The sequence below is a fragment of the Pan paniscus genome, chromosome 14 (genome assembly GCF_029289425.2).
Source record: "Pan paniscus chromosome 14, NHGRI_mPanPan1-v2.0_pri, whole genome shotgun sequence".
NCBI classification, from domain to species: domain Eukaryota; kingdom Metazoa; phylum Chordata; class Mammalia; order Primates; family Hominidae; genus Pan; species Pan paniscus.
In genome coordinates, this window is record NC_073263.2 from 32,319,595 (window position 1) to 32,340,264 (window position 20,670).

At 34.1% G+C, this 20,670-nt stretch overlaps 1 protein-coding gene across 8 annotated transcripts in view; it reads left to right on the plus strand.

Moving 5' to 3' along the window:
• PDS5B (PDS5 cohesin associated factor B) overlaps positions 1–20,443 on the plus strand; it is a 189,251-nt gene extending 168,808 nt beyond the window's left edge. For 3 of the 8 annotated variants that reach the window (XM_034936560.3, XM_034936562.3, XM_034936561.3), the window contains exons 27-35: positions 724–856; positions 1,169–1,288; positions 2,263–2,325; positions 3,228–3,373; positions 7,144–7,249; positions 12,748–13,187; positions 13,278–13,388; positions 15,816–15,951; positions 17,644–20,443. In XM_034936560.3, coding sequence (XP_034792451.1) covers positions 724–856; positions 1,169–1,288; positions 2,263–2,325; positions 3,228–3,373; positions 7,144–7,249; positions 12,748–13,187; positions 13,278–13,388; positions 15,816–15,951; positions 17,644–17,679 — 1,291 coding nt within the window. In that variant the 3' untranslated portion in view covers positions 17,680–20,443. The remainder of the gene's footprint in view (positions 1–723; positions 857–1,168; positions 1,289–2,262; positions 2,326–3,227; positions 3,374–7,143; positions 7,250–12,747; positions 13,188–13,277; positions 13,389–15,815; positions 15,952–17,643) is intronic. The other 5 variants (XM_034936563.3, XM_063595704.1, XM_034936564.3 and 2 more) reach the window with 4 other exon arrangements.
• The last annotated feature ends 227 nt before the right edge of the window (positions 20,444–20,670 follow it).

Below are 20,670 nucleotides of genomic sequence, written 5' to 3' on the forward strand. Positions count from 1 at the left end.
AAAGGTTATTTCTCTTCTGTTCTAGAATAATACCTTGCTTCACATTTCTCTCCTCCTTCTCCCATTACTTTTCTCCTCTATGTATCAACTATAACTTTGTTCCTTTCTGTCTCTATAATGCATAGGCAAAACACTTTTCATTTTTTATTGAATAGAGTTTTACGTAATTAAGTTTAAAACTGAGCTACTGAAGCTTTCTTTTAATTTTTCCCTTTTTAAGCAAAGACAATGCTTATAGTTGTCAATCGTGACTTTTTCTCTCTATTATTGAATATTCTTAACTGTTTATATTTAATAAGGCAGTTATATTCTCTTGAAGAGTTCCCATCAGGACTGTAGTCAGTCTTGAGTATCTGAGGCCTCACTTGATCCGTGGCCCCACTATTCCTTTGACAGTCTTTAACTCCCTGTCATAGCTGAGGGTTAAGATAACTTCATCCTTTCTACCATTTATGTTTCCCCTTTAACCCGCCTCCTTGGAAATCTGGTGAGATTTTAAGAAGGGATCTTATAAGCTCATATCTGCATTGTTGACCTGTTTTTATATGTTTGTGTGACATATTCTTTTTCCCTGCTGGTTTGTAACTGTTTCTTTTTTTTTTTTTCTTCCTGGAGTTATATTATCTAGGTTCATTATATTTATATTTAGAATTATTGTATCTATATTTAACAAAGGATGATTTTCTTCTATATTTCTTTTTTCCTTTTTTTTTTTTTTTTTAGATGTCTTTGGTTTGTTCTGGAAATATTAATGGCTAAAAATGAAAATAACAGTCACGCTTTTATCAGAAAGATGGTAGAAAATATTAAACAAACAAAAGATGCCCAAGGACCAGATGATGCAAAAATGAATGAAGTATGTAATTCTTTGTAAATAATTATGGTTCCGTATTGATTTAAAAATTTAGGTGTAAAGTATGAAACTTCTGTAGTATTTAGATAGCATCAAATAATTTTTTCTATTAGTAATTAGAATTACGTAGAATTAGCAGTAATTTTATTACAAGTAAATGAGCAAAACCAGTAGTGTAAGCTAAGATGCTTACACAGACTGTTGCTTTCATTAGTTTACTATTCAGACTGGATTCATGTTCTGAAATTATTCCTAGTTTACAGAGTCTAGATTGCCAGCTTAAGTATCTGTTTTTTTAAAAATATACTGTTGCAGAAACTGTACACCGTGTGTGATGTTGCCATGAATATCATCATGTCAAAGAGTACTACATACAGTTTGGAATCTCCTAAAGACCCGGTACTACCAGCTCGTTTCTTCACTCAACCTGACAAGGTAGTTACTTTACAATTTGTTTGTGTAAGTTGAAATAAAATGTATTCTCAGCACTGGGTTGTAGGAAGATCAGGAAGGATCATGGAAAAATTGCTGTGAGTCTTAAGAATGTGATTTAAGATCAGAACCAGAATATGAGTCAAACTGGAGGACACACATAAGGTTCAGATATTAGGATGATCTGGTGTTTATGTTCAGTTTTAAGACAGTCTTAGAGCACAGGTAGAAATGTGATCAAAGCATGTGAATCTGTGAATTAATGGCCATTGTTCAAAATGGGAAGGAGAGTGCTGATAGAGATACAGTCTGAAGTTAAAAGCCCTTTATTGGGATTTATAATTGGTATGAGGAAACAAGCAGAGAACAGACACTAGAACATGCCTAAGACCCTGGGAATACTACAAGAGTGTTACCAAACCATGCTCCAAAAACTCGAGTGTGATACAAGATGTAAACAGTGTTTCCCACAGTCCCTCTTACTCCCTTATAATTTATTTATTTAATTCCTCGTAATTTAGCTGAACATATTGAGTAACAGAGTCTGGAAATAACCACTATCCTCTTTTTGCTTTTAAAGCAAAATGCCAGTTAAGACCTTACCAGTGTATAGAGATTTGGAACAGCCCTGTAGGATTGCTCAGTAGCTAAAAGGGCTGTCACGTTGGTGTGAGCAGAGTAATAGGAGTATGTACATGTGGTCTTTGCCCTGAAGGGTGTTATTAAAGAAGCATGTGTTTTCTGATGCACTCTTAGAGCTCTAACATGTTAGAGCTCAAATATGTTTTGTTAATATTAGAGTTGGCATGAGGTTGGTTTAACCTTATTACAGTAGTTAAAATCAGTGACTGAAATTTTGTGTTTCATATGATAATTTAGTTTAAATAAAAAAACTGCTGTTTGCTTTGTTGGCTTTTGAACCACCTGTAGATAGTGTTTTAATATTCACTGACGACTTCTTTTTCTCTTGGTTGTAGAATTTCAGTAACACCAAAAATTATCTGCCTCCTGAAATGAAATCATTTTTCACTCCTGGAAAAGTATGTTTTGAGAATCATTTTAATTTTTATGTGGTAGCTTATTTTAGCGTGATTATTGGCAAAATTGTGTTATTTTGTATTTCTTCAAAAATTTATATTTTCAAGCTGGAAAATATAAGTATTAACGATCTTACATTTACTAGTAAGAAATAATTATATTTACTAGATATACACAAGCTGAAATACACAAACTTACTTTTTAGCTTGTAATAAAGTCCTAGGAGACCTGATTCTCAGACTTCTTAGGTTAAGTTAATATCAAGATAAAAAAATCTTAAAAAGCTTTTTTTTTTTTTTTTTTTTTTTGAGACGGAGTCTCTGTTGCCCAGGCTGGAGTGCAGTGGCGCATCTCGGCTCACTGCAAGCTCCGCCTCCTGGGTTCAAGTCATTCTCCTGCCTCAGTCTCCCGAGTAGCTGGGACTACAGGTGCCTGCCACCACGCCCGGCTAATTTTTTGTATTTTTAGTAGAGACGGGGTTTCACTGTGTTAGCCAGGATGGTCTCGATCTCCTGACCTCGTGATCTACCCGCCTTGGCCTCCCAAAGTGCTGGGATTACAGGCGTGAGCCACTGCACCCGGCCAAAAAAGCATATTCTTATGTCTTTCCATGGCAAGAATCTAATTATCTGTTTTCATTGTTGATTATTCATTTCATTTGTTCTCACTTTTTATGTAAGCCGTTTTCTCCAAATAACTAAGAAATTCAACTGTTATGCTGTCTGTATAGTTTTTAATTTGTTCAAGTGATATTTAGTTTATACTTATTATTTTGCTTAAGGATATACACATTTTTCATGATTTGTAAGTAAATACTTTGAGAGAGATGTTATTTATGGTTCTTTACACGTAACTTTCTTTTGGCTTTAACCAAATAAAAAGAGATGTGCATTTCTCATTTCAGCCTAAAACAACCAATGTTCTAGGAGCTGTTAACAAGCCACTTTCATCAGCAGGCAAGCAATCTCAGACCAAATCATCACGAATGGAAACTGTAAGCAATGCAAGCAGCAGCTCAAATCCAAGCTCTCCTGGAAGAATAAAGGGGAGGTAAGTGCAAAAGAAATGCCACAATTTACATTTAAGGATTCCAGCAAGGCTATGAGATCTGAAATAATATAATCCAAAATGTTTCATGTCAGTAAATGGAAAGTAATGTATTACTTAATTTTTCCATTTAACATTGGTAGTCACAAGTTCATACTTATTTGCTTGCTCATTTTGGATGGGTGCTCTGTCTTAGTCTTTCATTCTTTAGCTTGTTGGGGGTAATCTGTGTTAGTACACATAAACTAGTTTCCAACCTCAGTGTGTAGCAATTGTAAAACTGTTGTATTATGGTGTATGATACAATGGAATACATAGTCATTAAACATGATGAGGTCTGAGTTAGTATGGAAGAGTTTCCACAATACATTATTGAGTGAAAAAGGCAAAGTATATAAAACAGCATTATGGAATCTTTAAGTTTTGAAAGCAGATTAATGTTCACATTTGTTTTTATATGCATAGAAAGTTTTTTTGAAGAATATGCAAAATCTTAACAGTATTTATGTTAACCTAGTATAGAAAGGGAGGTTATTTTATACTTTTTGGTATCATTTGAATTTATTTGTATAGTACCACGTACATATATAAACTTCGTTTTTTTAAAAGTGTGTTTTTGCTTTTTCAGTTTTTTAAAATTCAACTTTTATTTTAGATACAGAGGGTACATGTGCAGGTTTGTTACATGGGTATATTGCATCCAGATAGTGAGTATAGTACCCAATAGGTCGTTTTTCAGCCCACATCCTCCTTTCTCCAGCTCCCCCAGTAGTCCGCATTGTCTGTTGTTTCCATGTGTATACCCATGTGTGTTTGATGTTCCCTCCCATTTATAAGTGAGAACATGCAGTATTTGGTTTGCTGTTCCTGTGTTAATTTGCTCAGGACTATGGCCTTCTTGCTGTGAAGTACATGATTTCATCCTTTTTTATGGCTGCGTAGTATTCCATGGTATATATGAACTTCATTTTTTTAATCTAGTCCATTATTGATGGGTACCTAGGTTGATTCCATATCTTTGATATTGTGAATAGTGCTGCATTAAACAGATGAGTGCATGTGACTTTTTGGTGTAATGATGTATTTGCATTTGGGTATATAACCAGTAGTGGGATTGCTGGATCAAATGGTAGTTCTGTTTTAGGTTCTTTGAGAAATCTCCAAACTGTTTTCCACAGTGGCTGAACTAATTCACATTCCCACCAACAACATATAAGCGTTCTGTTTTCTCTGCGGCCTCACCAGCATCTGTTGTTTTTTGACTTTTTAGTAATAGCCATTCTGACTGATGTGAGATGGTATCTCGTTGTAGTTTTGATTTGCATTTCTCTGATGATTAGCAATGATGAGCATTTTTTAATGGTTGGCCATTTGTCTTCTTTTGAGGAGTGTCTGTTCATGTCCTTTGCTCATTAAAGAAGAGTTTTTAAAATGATTCTTTGCGAAAAACAAAAGGAAAATTAATTCATCCTTTCACTGGTTTTAGCATAAGTGCTCAGGGCACGATTTGTTAGCACAGAGCATTGTATAGGGCTAAACTGCCACTATTTATTGATTTTTGCCAAGTTATTATTAAAAGACTGTACTGTCTTTTTCATTGTTGATAACCAATCAGTAAAGAAGGTAGGTGACATTCTATGAAATCTTACCAAATTTCTTATAATGAATAAATTGTTGAATGATATATAGTATGATAGAAATAAAAGAAATTGCATTTATAGCTTTTGTTTGTTCTAGATTCCTGTATTAATGCATGTTAGTGGCTAATACCTAAGTGACCCTTTAGTTATATCAGTTGGACATTTTCTATCAAATGGTCTCATATTTAACATGACCAGAAACATTTCCATCAACTCATTTTCTAAATTACTGGTTTTTCTCCTTGAATTCCTTATTATAATCAAAGATGATCTAATTCACCCAGGCAGAGAGCCTCAAAATTGTGTTTGACTCTTCCCCCCTCTATATTTGTTCAGTTGCTAAGTTTTGCTAACTTTTTTCTGTGCAATGTTTTGTACTTCTCTTTTTACTGTCATCATTTAGTTCATTTTCTTTCTTTAATTATTGTCATATTTGACTAGTTTACTTCCTTATTCCTCTCAATTGTGTATATTGTATCACTGCTAGATAATCCTTTAAAAATACTACTGTTGTGATGTTATTTCATTGCTCAGAGATCTTAATTGGCTTCCCTTGTTTGCTTTCAAGACAAGTATAATTTCACCCTCTCCTTATCATCCATTTGTTATTCAACACAAAAGTATCCTAATTTATACTTTTTCAATATAGTTTTCTTTAAACTTTCTTTCAATGTTTGACCAATCTGTTTTGTTATTTTTTTCTTCCAAATTCCGTCTGTTTAGTGGGACTGTTTGCAGGGGAATGAAGTAGGTATATTTGAGAAACCTGTTTGGTTGGAGAGTAGGAATGAGGGAAAAATTATGAGAGGAGGTTGAGAGGTAGTCTGATTATGTTTGGACTTCGTGAACCATGGTAAGGAGTTTGGATTTGATTTTAAGTGCAACTGAAAGATTTGCCAGGGAGTCTAGCAATCTCATTTGTGGTTTTAAAAAAAAATTGCCCTGATGATTTGTGCAGAATGTACTATAGAGGAGCTAGAATTGAGGTAGAAAAAGCAGTTAGGAGTCAGCGAATCATAATCTATGGCAGGGATGAAGAGGGAAGAAGATGGTAAATAGTCAAATTTCAGATTTTTTTTTTTAAGAGTAGTGAAATGCAGTAGTGAGAAGGGAGGAGTGAGTTAAAACAAGGAGTTTGATGTCTAACTAACTATGAGCAATCAGTTGAGAATAACTCACTACCTTTAGACCACCCTCAGATTTATTTTGATGTTAGATAGATCAGATGATCTTTCTGATGGATTAGATGTGAACAGTTAGGGAAAGGGACAATTTAAGGGTGTATCCTGGGCTTTTTACCTGAATAACTGGAGAGATGGTGGTACCGTTTACTGAGATACAGAAGCCTTGAGGAAGAACAGGCTCTGTTTGTATGTGTGTGTTTTGGGGAAGTGGGAATAAGAAGAGTGTTCAAATAACTGTTTTGGCTACATTAAAGATCAGGTGCCTATTAGAATTTCAAGTGAAGTGTTGAGTAGACAATTGGATGTGTGAGTTTAGAACTCAGCGTAGCTGGACCAGAGATTGAGATTTAGAGTTCAACAACATACAAATAGTTTTAAAAACTAGATAAAGATGAGACCACCCAGGACAGAGGCCTGGACCTTTATATGAATGCCAACTCTATGCCTGGCACTGATTTAAATGCTTGGCATACATTGGTAAGTAAAATTGATTGACACAAGATTCATGCTTATATTCTAACAGGGGAAGGCAGTCAGTACGTAATAAATGTAATAATTATAGTGTGTTAGAGGGTGTTAAATGCTACAGAGAGACGAAAAAATAGAATAGGGTAAGGAACCAGGGCAGGTTGCAGTGTAGACCAAGCTAACCTGCCAACGAGAAAAGTTTTAATTGGTTCTATGATCTGACCCCAAAATAGAATTTAGGTTTTAAAAAGACTTAGGAAAATATTAGATTTAAATTTTTGATTTTTAAAATTTTCTCACTATATTAAATTAAATGAGCTTCATTGCTTGTTGAGTTGGTACCAAATATGGTAGAATGAAACTGATTCATTTTTGAAAAGAACGAAATTTTTTCCATAAATCTGTAAAGCTACACTAGGAACAGAAAAAGCTTGTAAGGTTATTTGATTGTAATAACAATTACAAATGTCTATATTAAAAGGCTTGATAGTTCTGAAATGGATCACAGTGAAAATGAAGATTACACAATGTCTTCACCTTTGCCGGGGAAAAAAAGTGACAAGAGAGACGACTCTGATCTTGTAAGGGTGAGATATTTGCATTGATTTTATAATAATATTAATGATAATTTTACTTAGTAATGTTTACACTGAAACCAGTTAACATGACTATCAAATTTACATTTTATTTTATTTTAGTGGTTTTAACCACAAACCTGAGTTTATAATTATCCTCTATGTAATTTAAGTATATAGAATCTGTGCTTCTTATCAATGTGATAAGTAATCTCAATTGTTCAGATTTTTGGTATTAGACTTGCCAGTTGCATACTCAACTGCTTGGTTTTTGTATTGTTTTCCTCATTTGCTTGTGGTTTTGTTGTTGTTGTTGTTTTTGTTAACATAGGATATTTAGACTTAGCCTTAGAGAAGGGGAATGGAATGAGGACCCTTAACGCTTCTTTCATTTAATTTATTTCTTGAGCCTTTTACTAAATAAGCTGCTGTTAAAGGTAGAAAATGCTATAGTCCTCATCAAGTCCTTGTTCAGTTTTTAAATCTTAATAGAAATGATAAAATGATAACTTGTATGATAGACAGTTTGTGTTGTTTTAAGACAAATTTGCTAAAGTTTTAGCATAGACACAAAATACAGTTATGTCTTCTAACACAACTCAGTGGACTTAACTGAGTTTGTTTTGACTTTACAGTTCAGCTTCAGATCATTTCCTTAATAACTAATTAGGCTATCAGAATCAATTTTCTTATCTGTATGTAAATTATGGATACTTAGCTGGTAAGCTTTATCAGAGTAAGTGACTTAGCCAAAATGAATTGTTGCTGCTGTTTCATTGTTACGACTTTTGATTATGGTTATCATAATAATAAAAGTTAAAATGTTCGAATCTACGTGATTAAGAGAGGTGAGAGGTTAACCAAGAAATAATTACTTTTACTTTCTCTAAAATATTACTGCCCATCTTCCACGAGTCCAGCATTACACATGCCAAGAAGTTTATTTTCATGTTTCTCCAATAACTTATGTTGGCAGAGTGTTTATTTCCATTTAGAAAGAATTATTCTTTTTTGTTTTGTTTTGTTTTGTTTTTTGAGACACAGTCTCACTTTGTCGCCCAGGCTGGAGTGCAGTGGCACGATCTGGGCTCACTGCAACCTCCGCTTCCCGGGTTCAGGTGATTCTCTTGCATCACCCTCCTGGGTAACTGGGACCACAGGCATGTGCCAGCATGCGTAGCCAATTTTTGTATTTTTTAAAGGCGGGGTTTCACCATGTTGGCCAGGCTGGTCTCAAACGCCTGATGTCAGGTGATCTGCCTGCCTTGGCCTCCCAAAGTGCTGGGATTACAGGCTTGAGCCATACTACCCGCTGTGAAAGAATTATTCTTAAATTTTACTGAATTCTAACTATGTATACTGTAAGTTACGATGTTTATTGGCTGTTTAAAATTTTCACATGAGCAAAATTAAGAATTGATCACTTAGCTTGGAAACAATCTTGTTATCTGGATTTACAGAAGAAAATCCTTGAATTGGAAAAGGTATTATGTCTTCTTAGTTCTCACTTACTGCAGAAATTCCTTTATTATTAATGAGAGCTGGTCACCACGTTGAAAATGCTTTAAGCAGAGAGCTCATGATGTATTTCATTTGTTGGAAAAGTCAACTAGGTTACTCATACCCACACCTATAGTGTACTACACTTATACCTTGGTGTTCCCATCCCCCAAAAGTTGGGAAACATGGTTTTTATTAATTCTTAATATTCTGTTATCCTATAAATTTTGCATCTGCTTTTACCTTTTGGGATAGTACAGAACAAAGTCTACTCTATTTTTCATAGAACTGTTTTGAATTTTTGAGCTCTTGAGATCTATTAGTATGATTGTAATGGAGGCCTTTTGCTATTTGTTGTGGCATGGATAATGTGTAATGTTAGGTCCAGTTTTAGAGGTGCTAGAAGAATCTTATTAATAAGCTAGTTTTGACTGAAGTGCCCTCAGAGAGATGAGTATTATGAGACACAAGTTGAATTTAAAGACCAGTAGATTATAATGAAAGAGCACAGTCTCATTTGCTTGTTACCAGCTTCTCACTGAAATTTCACAGCAAAGGAATTATTTTCCATATACGTTTGTATTTAAATATTTAGCTTTATAAATAAAATATTTTCCTGTCTTTTGCTTCTAACCTCAGTTTTATACTCCCTCTGTTCTTAAAACAGTGCAATGCAAAATGAAAAAGAAATGAGAAGTAGTGGTGCTTTAGGAAACTAGATTAGTATTCTCAAGAAAGTAGACATTGGGTTTTCTTTTACCACCAACCTTTTCCAAAGCTTAAAGGAAATCATCTACCTTTTTAGATCTTTGGACATCAAAAAGAATTATAGTAATTAAAATAAGAAGTGACATTTTAAATTTAGTTCTAATTTAACATTTCTTTTACCTTCTTATCTTTGAGTAACAACAGTTAATTTTTAATTTGTGCACAAAACTCTAAATAAATAAAACAAACTAAATCCAGTCATGTATAGATCTTCCCCTCTCCTTAGAATGTAAGGATAGCTTAATGTTACCAAATCTTTTACTATGATAGTATATTAAATAAACCGAAGGGAAAACCAAAAACAAAATAATTTCAGATCATGCCAAGAGGACATAAATAAAACTTAAAATCCGTTCTTGACAAATAGGAACTTTTAGTAAACTAGTACCAGAAGGATACATCTTTAATGTGCTAAAAGTTTTGTCTATTTTAAATCAGTAGTCAATGCCATTCTTCCTAAAGGCAAAATACTTGAAGCATTCTTTTTAAAAATCAGGAACAAAACAAGCAACCTGCTGTCACCACTGTTTTTAAAAATTGCTCTAGAATGTTTGACCAATTGTTACTTTTGTAATCTTAGAAAAATAAAAGAAGCAATTGAAAATCTATCCCTACCTATGTATATATTTATGTTTGTAACTAACATTACTCTGATAATTTTGGTTTGTATCAGATGTACATTTAGGGGAAAAGGGATTATTTTCTTCATCACAAGAACCAATGCAACAACAAACATAGATTGACTGATTGACAGATTCATAGATTTAAATATAACCTTTAAAAGAAATAGGGAGTACCTATATGTAGAAAATCTCAAAACTGAGATAGGGAGGACCTATATGTAGAAAATCTCAAAACTGGAAGACTTGAAGAGAGAGAAGACAGGCCATGTTCTTGTATAGGAAAAAGGAATAAAAAAGGATGAAAGTTTTTTTCAACTGAATATATAATTGCAAAATTCCAGCATGGTTTTGTTTCAAGTCTATGTGGAGGAATAAATAAATATAAAAGGAGGAGAAATAAAGGTAGGTTAAGCCCTACCAGATACATAATTATACTTAGTAAAATATTGTGCTTCTGTTATGATAGCCCAGAAATATTCTTCTTGTTCAAAACATATAAAATAAAGGAAGCACTACAAATCATTGATTCTGAAATGGTTGGATGTGTCTTTGGGAGTGGAAAATCCAGTTTAGAATCTCATCTCACATTCTGTTCTAAAACAATACACAATAATGTCTTAGTCAGCTCAAGCTGCTATTATAAAATACCACAGACTGGGTAGCTTAAACAACAGAAATGTATTTTCTTACAGTTCTGGAGGCTGGAAATACAAGATCAAGGTGCCAGCAGATTTGGTTCCTGATGAGGGCTGTCTTCCTGGGTTACAGATGCCACCTTCTCCTGTGTCCTCACATGAGAGGTGTGGGGTGGGAGGAAGAAGAAAGGCACCCAAGCTCACTGATGTTTCCTCTTATAAGGACACTAATCTCATCATGAGGGTGCCACCTCATGACCTCATCTCAACGAAATACCTCCCAAAGGCCCCATCTCCAAATACTGTCACATTGGGATTAGAGCTTCAACATACAATTTTTTTCTTTGGTGGTGGGGGCCACAATTCAGTCCAAAGCAAGCAAGAAATAACACTTAAAAGACAGGTGCAATGACACCTGTAATCCCAGCACTTTGGGAGGCCGAGGCAGGTGGATCACCTGAGTTTAGGAGTTTGAAACCAGCCTGGCCAACACGGCGAAACCCCATCTCTGCTAAAAATACAAAAATTAGCCACGCATGGTGGCACATGCCTCTAGTCCCAGCTACTCGGGAGGCTGAGGCAAGAGAATCGCTTGAACCCGGGAGGCAGAGGTTGCAGTGAGCCGAGATTGCCCCACTGCACTCCAACCTGGGTGACAGAGCGAGACTCTGTCTCAAAAAAAAAAAAAAAAAAAAGCTGGGTGCAGTGTGGCTCATGCCTGTAATCCCAGCACTTTGGGAGGCCGAGGCGGGCGGATCACAAGGTCAGGAGATTGAGACCATCCTGGCTAACACGGTGAAACCCCGTCTCTACTAAAAAAATACAAAAAAAAAAAAAAAAAAATTAGCCAGGCGTGGTTGCAGACACCTGTAGTCCCAGCTACTCGGGAGGAGGCTGAGACAGGAGAATGGCGTGAACCCGGGAGGCGGAGCTTGCAGTGAGCAGAGATGGTGCCACTGCACTCCAGCCTGGGTGACAGAGTGAGACTCCATCTCAAAAATAATAAAAGATAATATTAATAATAAAGAAATAACACTTAAAAATAAGCATAGAGGCATACACAAAAGCATAGAGGAATATAGAGAAAACCTACTAACACCGCAGTAGTCAAAGTTGACAAAGGACACAATACGAAGGATGTAATTAGGCAGTTCACACACAGGAAACTCAATTTAAAGTTAGAAAAAGTTACAGATAATTCGATAGTTTTTGTTGTTTTCAGTGATTTTTGAAAATATAAATTGCGCAGACTTTTGGAAATTAACTTTGTATTATAAGTGTTCATACATACAATTTATTCTTGGGTCTTTTAGAATTTCTTCAGCCTTCACGCTGGTTCACATATAGATTCTCTGAATATAGACTAGGATTTTATTTTAAATGTGAAAGCCACTGGTTTTTTGTTGTTTCTGTTGTTAATCAGTTAGTTATACCTAGAAAGAAGCAGTATTTCTAATTCAGAAGTGTTTCCAAAATTTATAATAAATGATGAATATGTTTACCTTTTGTATCTTGCAACCTCCATTTGTAAAATAATAGTTCTTTTATGATGTAAGCATGTTATATAGTTAATATTTTATGTCTTACGCACTATGTGGTAAAATTAGAATTACTTAAATTGACTATCCAAACAGATACTTTAGTATAGTTGTCATTTAGGACCAAGCACTGAATTTATAATGCTCTTTTTAATGAGATAGCTCTTCACTAAAATTTATAATTTAGTAAGATACTGATTTTGAGAGGTTTCCTTTTAAGACACTCTAGCTGAAAAGTAAGAGTGCAAATGTACCCTTTTATCCCAGATAAGTTTTTAAAATTAAAAACTATAATAAAAGCAAATACAGTTCTGGTGTATTTAAGAGCTGTATATTTTAGGTACATATTTAGGACAACATTAGATAACGGATTTTTTTGTTTCATTCCTCAAAATATGTATACTCACAATTTCATAACCATAAATTGTGATTTTTTTTTTCCCTAGTCTGAATTGGAGAAGCCTAGAGGCCGGAAAAAAACGCCCGTCACAGAACAGGAGGAGAAATTAGGTATGGATGACTTGACTAAGTTGGTACAGGAACAGAAACCTAAAGGCAGTCAGCGAAGTCGGAAAAGAGGCCATACGGCTTCAGAATCTGATGAACAGCAGTGGCCTGAGGAAAAGAGGCTCAAAGAAGATATATTAGAAAATGAAGATGAACAGAATAGTCCGCCAAAAAAGGGTAAGAGAGGCCGACCACCAAAACCTCTTGGTGGAGGTACACCAAAAGAAGAGCCAACAATGAAAACTTCTAAAAAAGGAAGCAAAAAAAAATCTGGACCTCCAGCACCAGAGGAGGAGGAAGAAGAAGAAAGACAAAGTGGAAATACGGAACAGAAGTCCAAAAGCAAACAGCACCGAGTGTCAAGGAGAGCACAGCAGAGGTAAGCATGTGTAACTCTGAACTGCATCTGTTTCGTTACTATATTATAAATCATAATTTGATGCTATCCACATTTGGGTCTTCCCCAAAGCAGAGCAGAATCTCCTGAATCTAGTGCAATTGAATCCACACAGTCCACACCACAGAAAGGACGAGGAAGACCATCAAAAACGCCATCACCATCACAACCAAAAAAAAATGTGTAAGTTGTAAATATTACATTTCAAACCAATTTCAAATTATTTTGCAAAAGTTCCTAAATTTGTAAACATACATATTGCTGTATTTAAATTCCATATATTTAGCCCCATTACACTAGGTAAGATAAAATTTTTATAAACTTACCTTAGTGATTGATATCTCAATAAACTATCTTGTACATTTTTACAGGTGCAGGCAAATCTTTATAAATGAATACCAAATATTATATTATTTCCTATACAGACTTTATGATATCTAAAGAAATGATAAGGTATTTTTAAATAATCACCACACATTGACCAGGTTGCCTTGTCATTCCACACTACAATTTTTTTTTAAATGTTTCTCATTAGCACCTTTTCCTTTAAAAAAAGGAAAACAGGTCTTATGCTTCTGCTTTTATTTTTTGAACTTGTAGTAGGAAAGTAACAGGTACCATTTTTTAAAAATTATATCCATAGAAATTATCACATGTTGGTCTCAAGCGTTTGATATCTTGGTTTTGTTTGTTTTCTAACCCAGTTCATTTATCTATATCAACATGTATATAGTTTTAGATGTTCACACGAACACATTTATAAGAGAGGTACAGTAAGAATCTGTACCCCAAATTTTAGTGTCACCAGAGTATCACTGCTGTAATTTGTAGATCTGACAGTATTTTTTCTCCTCAGTTATGTGAGTGGAAATAGAGTAGCATGTCTTCTATTAGTCGGAAATTTAGCACTTTTTCTGAGAGTAATCCCACCCATACATAATTACATCAGTGGCTCGACTTTTCAGAGTTGCCAATGTACTGTCATTAAATACTCAATTATCTTAGAGATTTTCCTATTCCTGTGTATTCCACAGGAAGAGGAAAAGTTGCCTGGGTGTCTAGCCAGTACTTCATGCCATCTTCCATGTAATTTTTCTATCAGGTTAAAAGTAAAGGTAAGTACATTTTTGTGGCAGCTTTATAAATGTGTTTGGATTCAACCAAATCACTATTTCTAAACAAAGGATTCTTAAGGAATCCTTTATTTAATAAAATACACATGAATGATGTAACAAGGAAATAACAAACCTCATAATTTTAGTTTGTTTTTATTTGGACATCATAAAATTCAGGGTTTAAATGATTATTGTGCTCTCCTAAAATTACACAAGTCCTATGAATGTTCTAAACCAAACAAGTATTTCTTAAAAAAAAAAAAAATTGATATGGAAGAAGATTCTGTAGTCTGTCTTGGAAGCCTATCTTCCTTTCACTGGGAAGCTCTTTCTAGAGCTAGTATACTAACATATGTTAGGATTTGTTTCTTTTTCTTGTTCTGACCTCAGTGAAATTGAAAAAGATTGTCATTATGTTTCATGTTATTTGTATAGTTTCATTAATCTCAAAAAACCAAACCAAGTAAAAAAATTGTTTGGTTCGAGCATGAGTTAAAAAAATACATATTTTGGATTGCTTATAGAAGTGATGTTATGTTTCTAATTTTAAAAAATAAATATTTATCAAGAGGGATCCATTTGATTAGATGGTTCTATTACATATTTTTTGATGCCTCCTGTGTTTCAGAGAGTACTAGGTGCTAGGGACACAAAACAGACGTGGTACTTGTTTTCATGGGCTCGTGGTTCTTGTTTTCCACCATCTAATGGAGTGAGGAAGTTTTTTCTTTAAAAGTAACAATGAGTTGATATCTTGAGAATAGTAGGGGCTAGACAGGCAGAGAACAGGTGGCATGAACACTATATTTGAAGTTTCTGAAGTGAAAAATAACTTGGCAAAATCAGAAAGCTAAAGGAAGGCAAGGGTTTGTTGGATTGTAGTTGTGGGGAGGTGGGGAGCAGAAAGAGATGAGAGTGGACAGGTAGGCAAGGACCATCTACTGTTCCTTGTATACTGTGTTAAGGAGGTTTACAAAATTATTCTCAGCTCAGTAGGGAGCAGTAACATCATCTGTTCTTGTACTTTTAAAAGATAACTTTGTAAAGAGAAGAGGCAAGAGATGGGAATGGTTTGAATTAGGAGGTAGCAATGGAGATGTGGAGAGAAGTGAACGGATTTGAGATCTCCGTAAGAATCTGTAAGGCCAGACAAAGACAGGTACACTATATTCAAAGCAGAATTCCTTTCTGCTTTGAGCAGCTCAGTGGACATAGATGCCTTTTACTGTGTTAGGAAAGATGAAAGGAAGAGCAGACTTTTAGGTTATGGTATGTTCTCAGTCACTTTTTTTTGTTGTTACTTGGTAGATAATATGTAACATTCTATGATTAAATGCTGGTTTAGGATTCAGAATATTAAAGAAATGTTCTTGTCTCATAAAGTAACTGAGGGTAAACATGATATGACGATGAAATACTTGAAACATTTCTTCTAACGAGGTAATCTACTGAAAGATTGGAACGTTCATTGTGTTTTACATGTGTTTTACTCTAGCCGTGTAGGACGCTCCAAACAAGCAGCTACTAAGGAAAATGATTCAAGTGAAGAAGTAGATGTGTTTCAGGGTAGCTCTCCTGTCGATGATATTCCACAGGAAGAAACAGAGGAGGAGGAGGTTTCTACAGTAAATGTATGTGTTCAAAGTTTCTGTGAGTGGTGTGGGATATAAAAAGAGTTAGTAAATGTTTGGTTAGATCATTTAGTACTTGTTTAGTATTTATATGTATTACTTCATTAGTTTATAGCATCATTTTATCTACCAGGTTGGATAATGGAGAACATCTTTTATGGAAACCCGAAACTAAGCAAATAGGTGTAGCTTAATGAGAATGTAAATGTCAAGTCTGAACTGAATGTACAGCATTCTAATATTGACACTTTAAGCATGTAAGTTGTACCTTGATTTTAGGGCACTGATACCCATTAAGTATACTGTTGTTTATATTTTACAACTCTCCGTTTAGTATTTCTATTTGGGTTTCATTACAGAAATTAGAAGTTAGTTACACAGAATAAAATCAGCCTTTGGAATTGAAGTTTGAGCTGAATGAGAATTCATAAAATTGGTAATACATACTTATTTTGCAAAAGTAGGTATGTGTTACTTCCTGACTTTTTTGTTTTTGAGACAGAGTCTCACTCTGTCGCCCAGGCTGGAGTATAGTGGCGCACGATCTGGGCTCAGTGCAACCTCCGCCTCCCAGATTCAAGCAATTCTCCTGCCTCAGCTTCCCAAGTAGCTGAGATTACAGGCCAATGCCACTATGCCCGACTAGTTTTTGTATTTTTAGTGCAGACAGGGTTTTACCATGTTGGTCAGGCTGGTCTCGAACTCTTGACCTCAAGTGATCTGCCTGCTTTGGCCTCCAAAGTGGTGGGATTACAGGCATCAGCCACTGCACCCGGCCCTTCTTGACCTTTAAAGTAATAAATAAATAACTTTACCAGTTAATACAACTCAGATATTTCTCTTAGGAAAAAACATAATACATTTAAGTAGAAGCTCTTCTCCCATCTTTGTTTGAGAAACCCAAGCTCTATAATCAAGTCTCAGAATTGGTCTCTGCTGTTCTGTCCTATTTAATGGAATCAGAACTCCTATCTGTACCAGGATTCATTTTTGTGAATAAGTGAGTTAAGTACACAGGAAAATATGCTTAATTGTGGCCTCAAATTAGTTTGGCTTGTTTCTTAAAGGGTTTTGGGGAGGACATCAAAGTAAGTCTGAAGAGTCAATAACGATTGATGTCTTCATCAGAGAAAAACTACATGTAAATTAAAACCCTCTTTTATATTCCTATTGTTAATATTGACATTTTTTGAACTAAAGTTTTATGCTTTCATTAGTGCTTGCCAGCAAATGATAATATGTTTGAATTTTAGGTTATTTTACTGTATTGATAATTGTTAAGATCCAAACTCAGTAACTACTTTCCCAGAAAGATAATGTAAGTTCATAAATGTGAAATGTTTTCATTTACCACAGGAAACATAAGTAGAAAGATGATTAATCTGTTTGAGTTATTTTTCTTGCTGTAGACATTGACTTCTGTTCATTTCTCTTTAAAATTATTAGATAGAAAAGTAAAATAATTTTTTTCTTTCACTGTTCTGGGGAAGTCTGTGAGCCTGTAAGGGTTCAAATGTTATAGAGGTCTAAATATGTGATGCCAGGGCAGAAAGTAAGGATAAGAAGTTTCAGGGAAAGGAAAGCAAAGAAAATCAGGAACAAATGAGAATAAAGATTAGTTAAAAATGATTACTGCATATCTTATGCACATATACCCATTTTAATTAAGCATCTGGTGACTTTCCTTTTAAGGTACGGCGGCGAAGTGCTAAAAGGGAACGGCGATGAACAAATGTAATTAATAACTTTCTCTGTGAAAGCTTTGGAAAAATCTTTTTTTTTTTTTTTTTTTTTTGTCAAGCTTGAGGCTGAATAAAGCCTTTGATGCACAAAATGGGACTGCTGAAGAGTGGACAGTTGGACCTTACTTTGGTGACCCCATACATTTGTGGTCACATGCTTTAGCCATACGCATGGTAACATTGACTATGGAGTCTTGTGAAAGTGTAATGTGCGATGGCTATGTAGACATAAAGAAGAAACTTGTAAATATCTTTTTTCTTTTTTTTAATGTTTCTGATTTCTGAAGTGCTTGTATAGCTTTTATCTGCGGCTTTAAACTGACAGTACCCGACTGTTTATTGGATCTATTGATTTGAAAAGAATTTGTTAGGATAGATCTTAAGCAGTAATCTGTCAGTGTTTGTATTTGTATTCTCTGCAATTTTACTGTGAAAAAAAATTTGTTTTCAACAATTGGTGTCATTTTCTTGATGTCACTATTTGTTGGAGAGTTAAATGGTCTCTTCCCTTTGTGTATCTTACCTAGTGTTTACTCCTGGGCACCCTTAATCTTCAGAGGTGCTAAATTGTCTGCCATTACACCAGAAGGATGCTTCTGATAGGAGGACAACCATGCAAATTGTGAAATAGTCCTGAAGTTCTTGGATTACTTTACACCTCAGTATTGATTTGTCCCAGAATTTTCTGGCCTTTCATGGCAATGAAAATTTTAAGAAGAAAGATTTAAAGTATTTTAATTTTAAAGAGTGTTATAAAATAATGTACTGAATTCTTTATCCCACTTTATCATCCTTTCAGTTTTTATTAATCTACTGTATCAATAAAATTCTGTAATTTGAATGAGTTTTTAATAGTCTAGAATGTTATTGTGTATAGATATTTCCTCTTGAACATTATGTTCAGAAAATGCAAATTACACTATAATATAAAACCTGATATATACACATTAGAAATATTCCAGTTCTCCGTAACAGTGTAAAGTTAATCAGAAAGAAAAAATTTTATTGATGCAGTGTGTCTTTATAAAGCTGTTCTTGAAAGCCAAGTGTTTTGTATTTTATAGTGAGTTGCATGTTTATGAAAAAAAGTGCTGAAAATGGGATGTGCTGTTTTCTGTAAATTCATATTTAGCCATAGTATATGATAGATTGCCCCATAACATAGTTTTTCATCAAGAGTTTATTATTGTACTTTATTTTGGAGCCAAAAAATTGATTCTGGGGGGTGGGGGCAGCGTAGAAGTGGTATATCCAAGTATATCAGCTACCGTAGTTGTCACAGTCTTGTGAACTTTGAATGAAATTCCACTTTGTCCAGATTGGGTGAAGTGGAAATTTATTTGGATTTAGAGCAGGTCTTTTTTTTTCTTCATTGTAATCTGCAAAATGTAGAAATAAATTACTTAAGGCAGTATCCTTTATACAGTTGTATAAACTGTATTTTGAACCAAAACATATAGGTTACTACTTAATGCTTACCTAATTTCATTTTAGTATTTTAGGTGCTGTTATGTTTTTTCATGGTTAACACCAGAGGGGGAAAAAATCATATTCTAACTTATTAAATTTATCACATTGAATAGTGGAACATTTTCATATGATACACCATTATGTTTAAGATATATTTCCAAGATTGGTTATAATAGATGGGGCATATAATAAAGAAGCTACTATTTTGGAAAATGACATTTTACTATTTGCCAATGTATATTGCAATTGATGTGATTATTTTTCTTTTAAAGATTTGTTTGTGTTTATGAAACAGCCATTTATTTTTTAAAAAGTGTTTTGAATTGTGTCTTAATCTCTCCATATTTAACTATTCTTCATTTACAACAATACTGACACCAGTAATTATGAGAGGCTGTCATATATCAAAGCAGCTCAGGTGGGATCAACATACATTGGTTTTGAAATGTTTCCTTAGCTCGGTTCTCCCAAACACATAATTTCTGTTTCAGCAGTACAAAGGCATGTTTTAAAATCTATAACATGAAGAATAAGGAATAGCTTTGTATTTTTGTCATTGATTAAATTGCACCAGAAATGTTTATGGAAATATTAAGAACATTTTATAAAACATACGAAAAAATGATTGTGAAGGATTTTTATTTGCATGATTATAGTTAAGCAAATTTCATTTCACATTTTTGTAATGCTGTACAGCAGTTCACAAAAAAATGTTCATTGTAGATTTTGTTATGTTCAATGCCAATGAGTCTGTAATTTTACGACCTGTCTGTTCTTTTTTTGGGTGGATTACGATGTAAATTTTTCTTTTCTTTTCTTTCTTTCTTTTTTTTTTTTTTGTAGAAAAATAGGTGCAATAATGATCAAAGTTTTGATGTCTTGAGTCTCCATCTTAGGGGATTATCTTACGTTTAAGCTTAACATTTCATGTAGTAAGATTTGGAGAGCCACATACTTTACAGTAAAATTAAGTGTGTATAAAACATTAATTGCTAACAATTGTTAGCAAACTATTTCAGTGATAATGTTCATTTTGAAAATATGTACTGTATAACATTAAGAAAATATTTAACTCCCTGTAACAAGTTCCATTATGAAAATCTTATTCCTCAGTGAGGTTATCTTGCTGTACTCTGTAGCAAATTTGTTTAATCTACATTATAATAAAATTTCTTGCTGCAGTGCAACAGGAGGCTTTTTCAGTGATCTCCACTGTATATGTAAATTACAAATGTGGCTGTAAAACTTATTCCAGGTATTAAAGGTTAAATTGCTTTCTATATCTTCTTATAACTTGTAAGTCTGATTTTTAAGATTTCCTTTTGTCCACTTGTAAGAATGTCAGGAATTTAAGAATTTGTTTAAATTAGGCATATCTCTGCCACCACATAGTATTATGTCACCATAATGAACAATTGCTATTTAAATAGATAACCAATTTTCAGACACATTTTTGGATTTCTGTGAAGTTGAATAAACATAAAAGCTAATACAGTTGTATTATTTT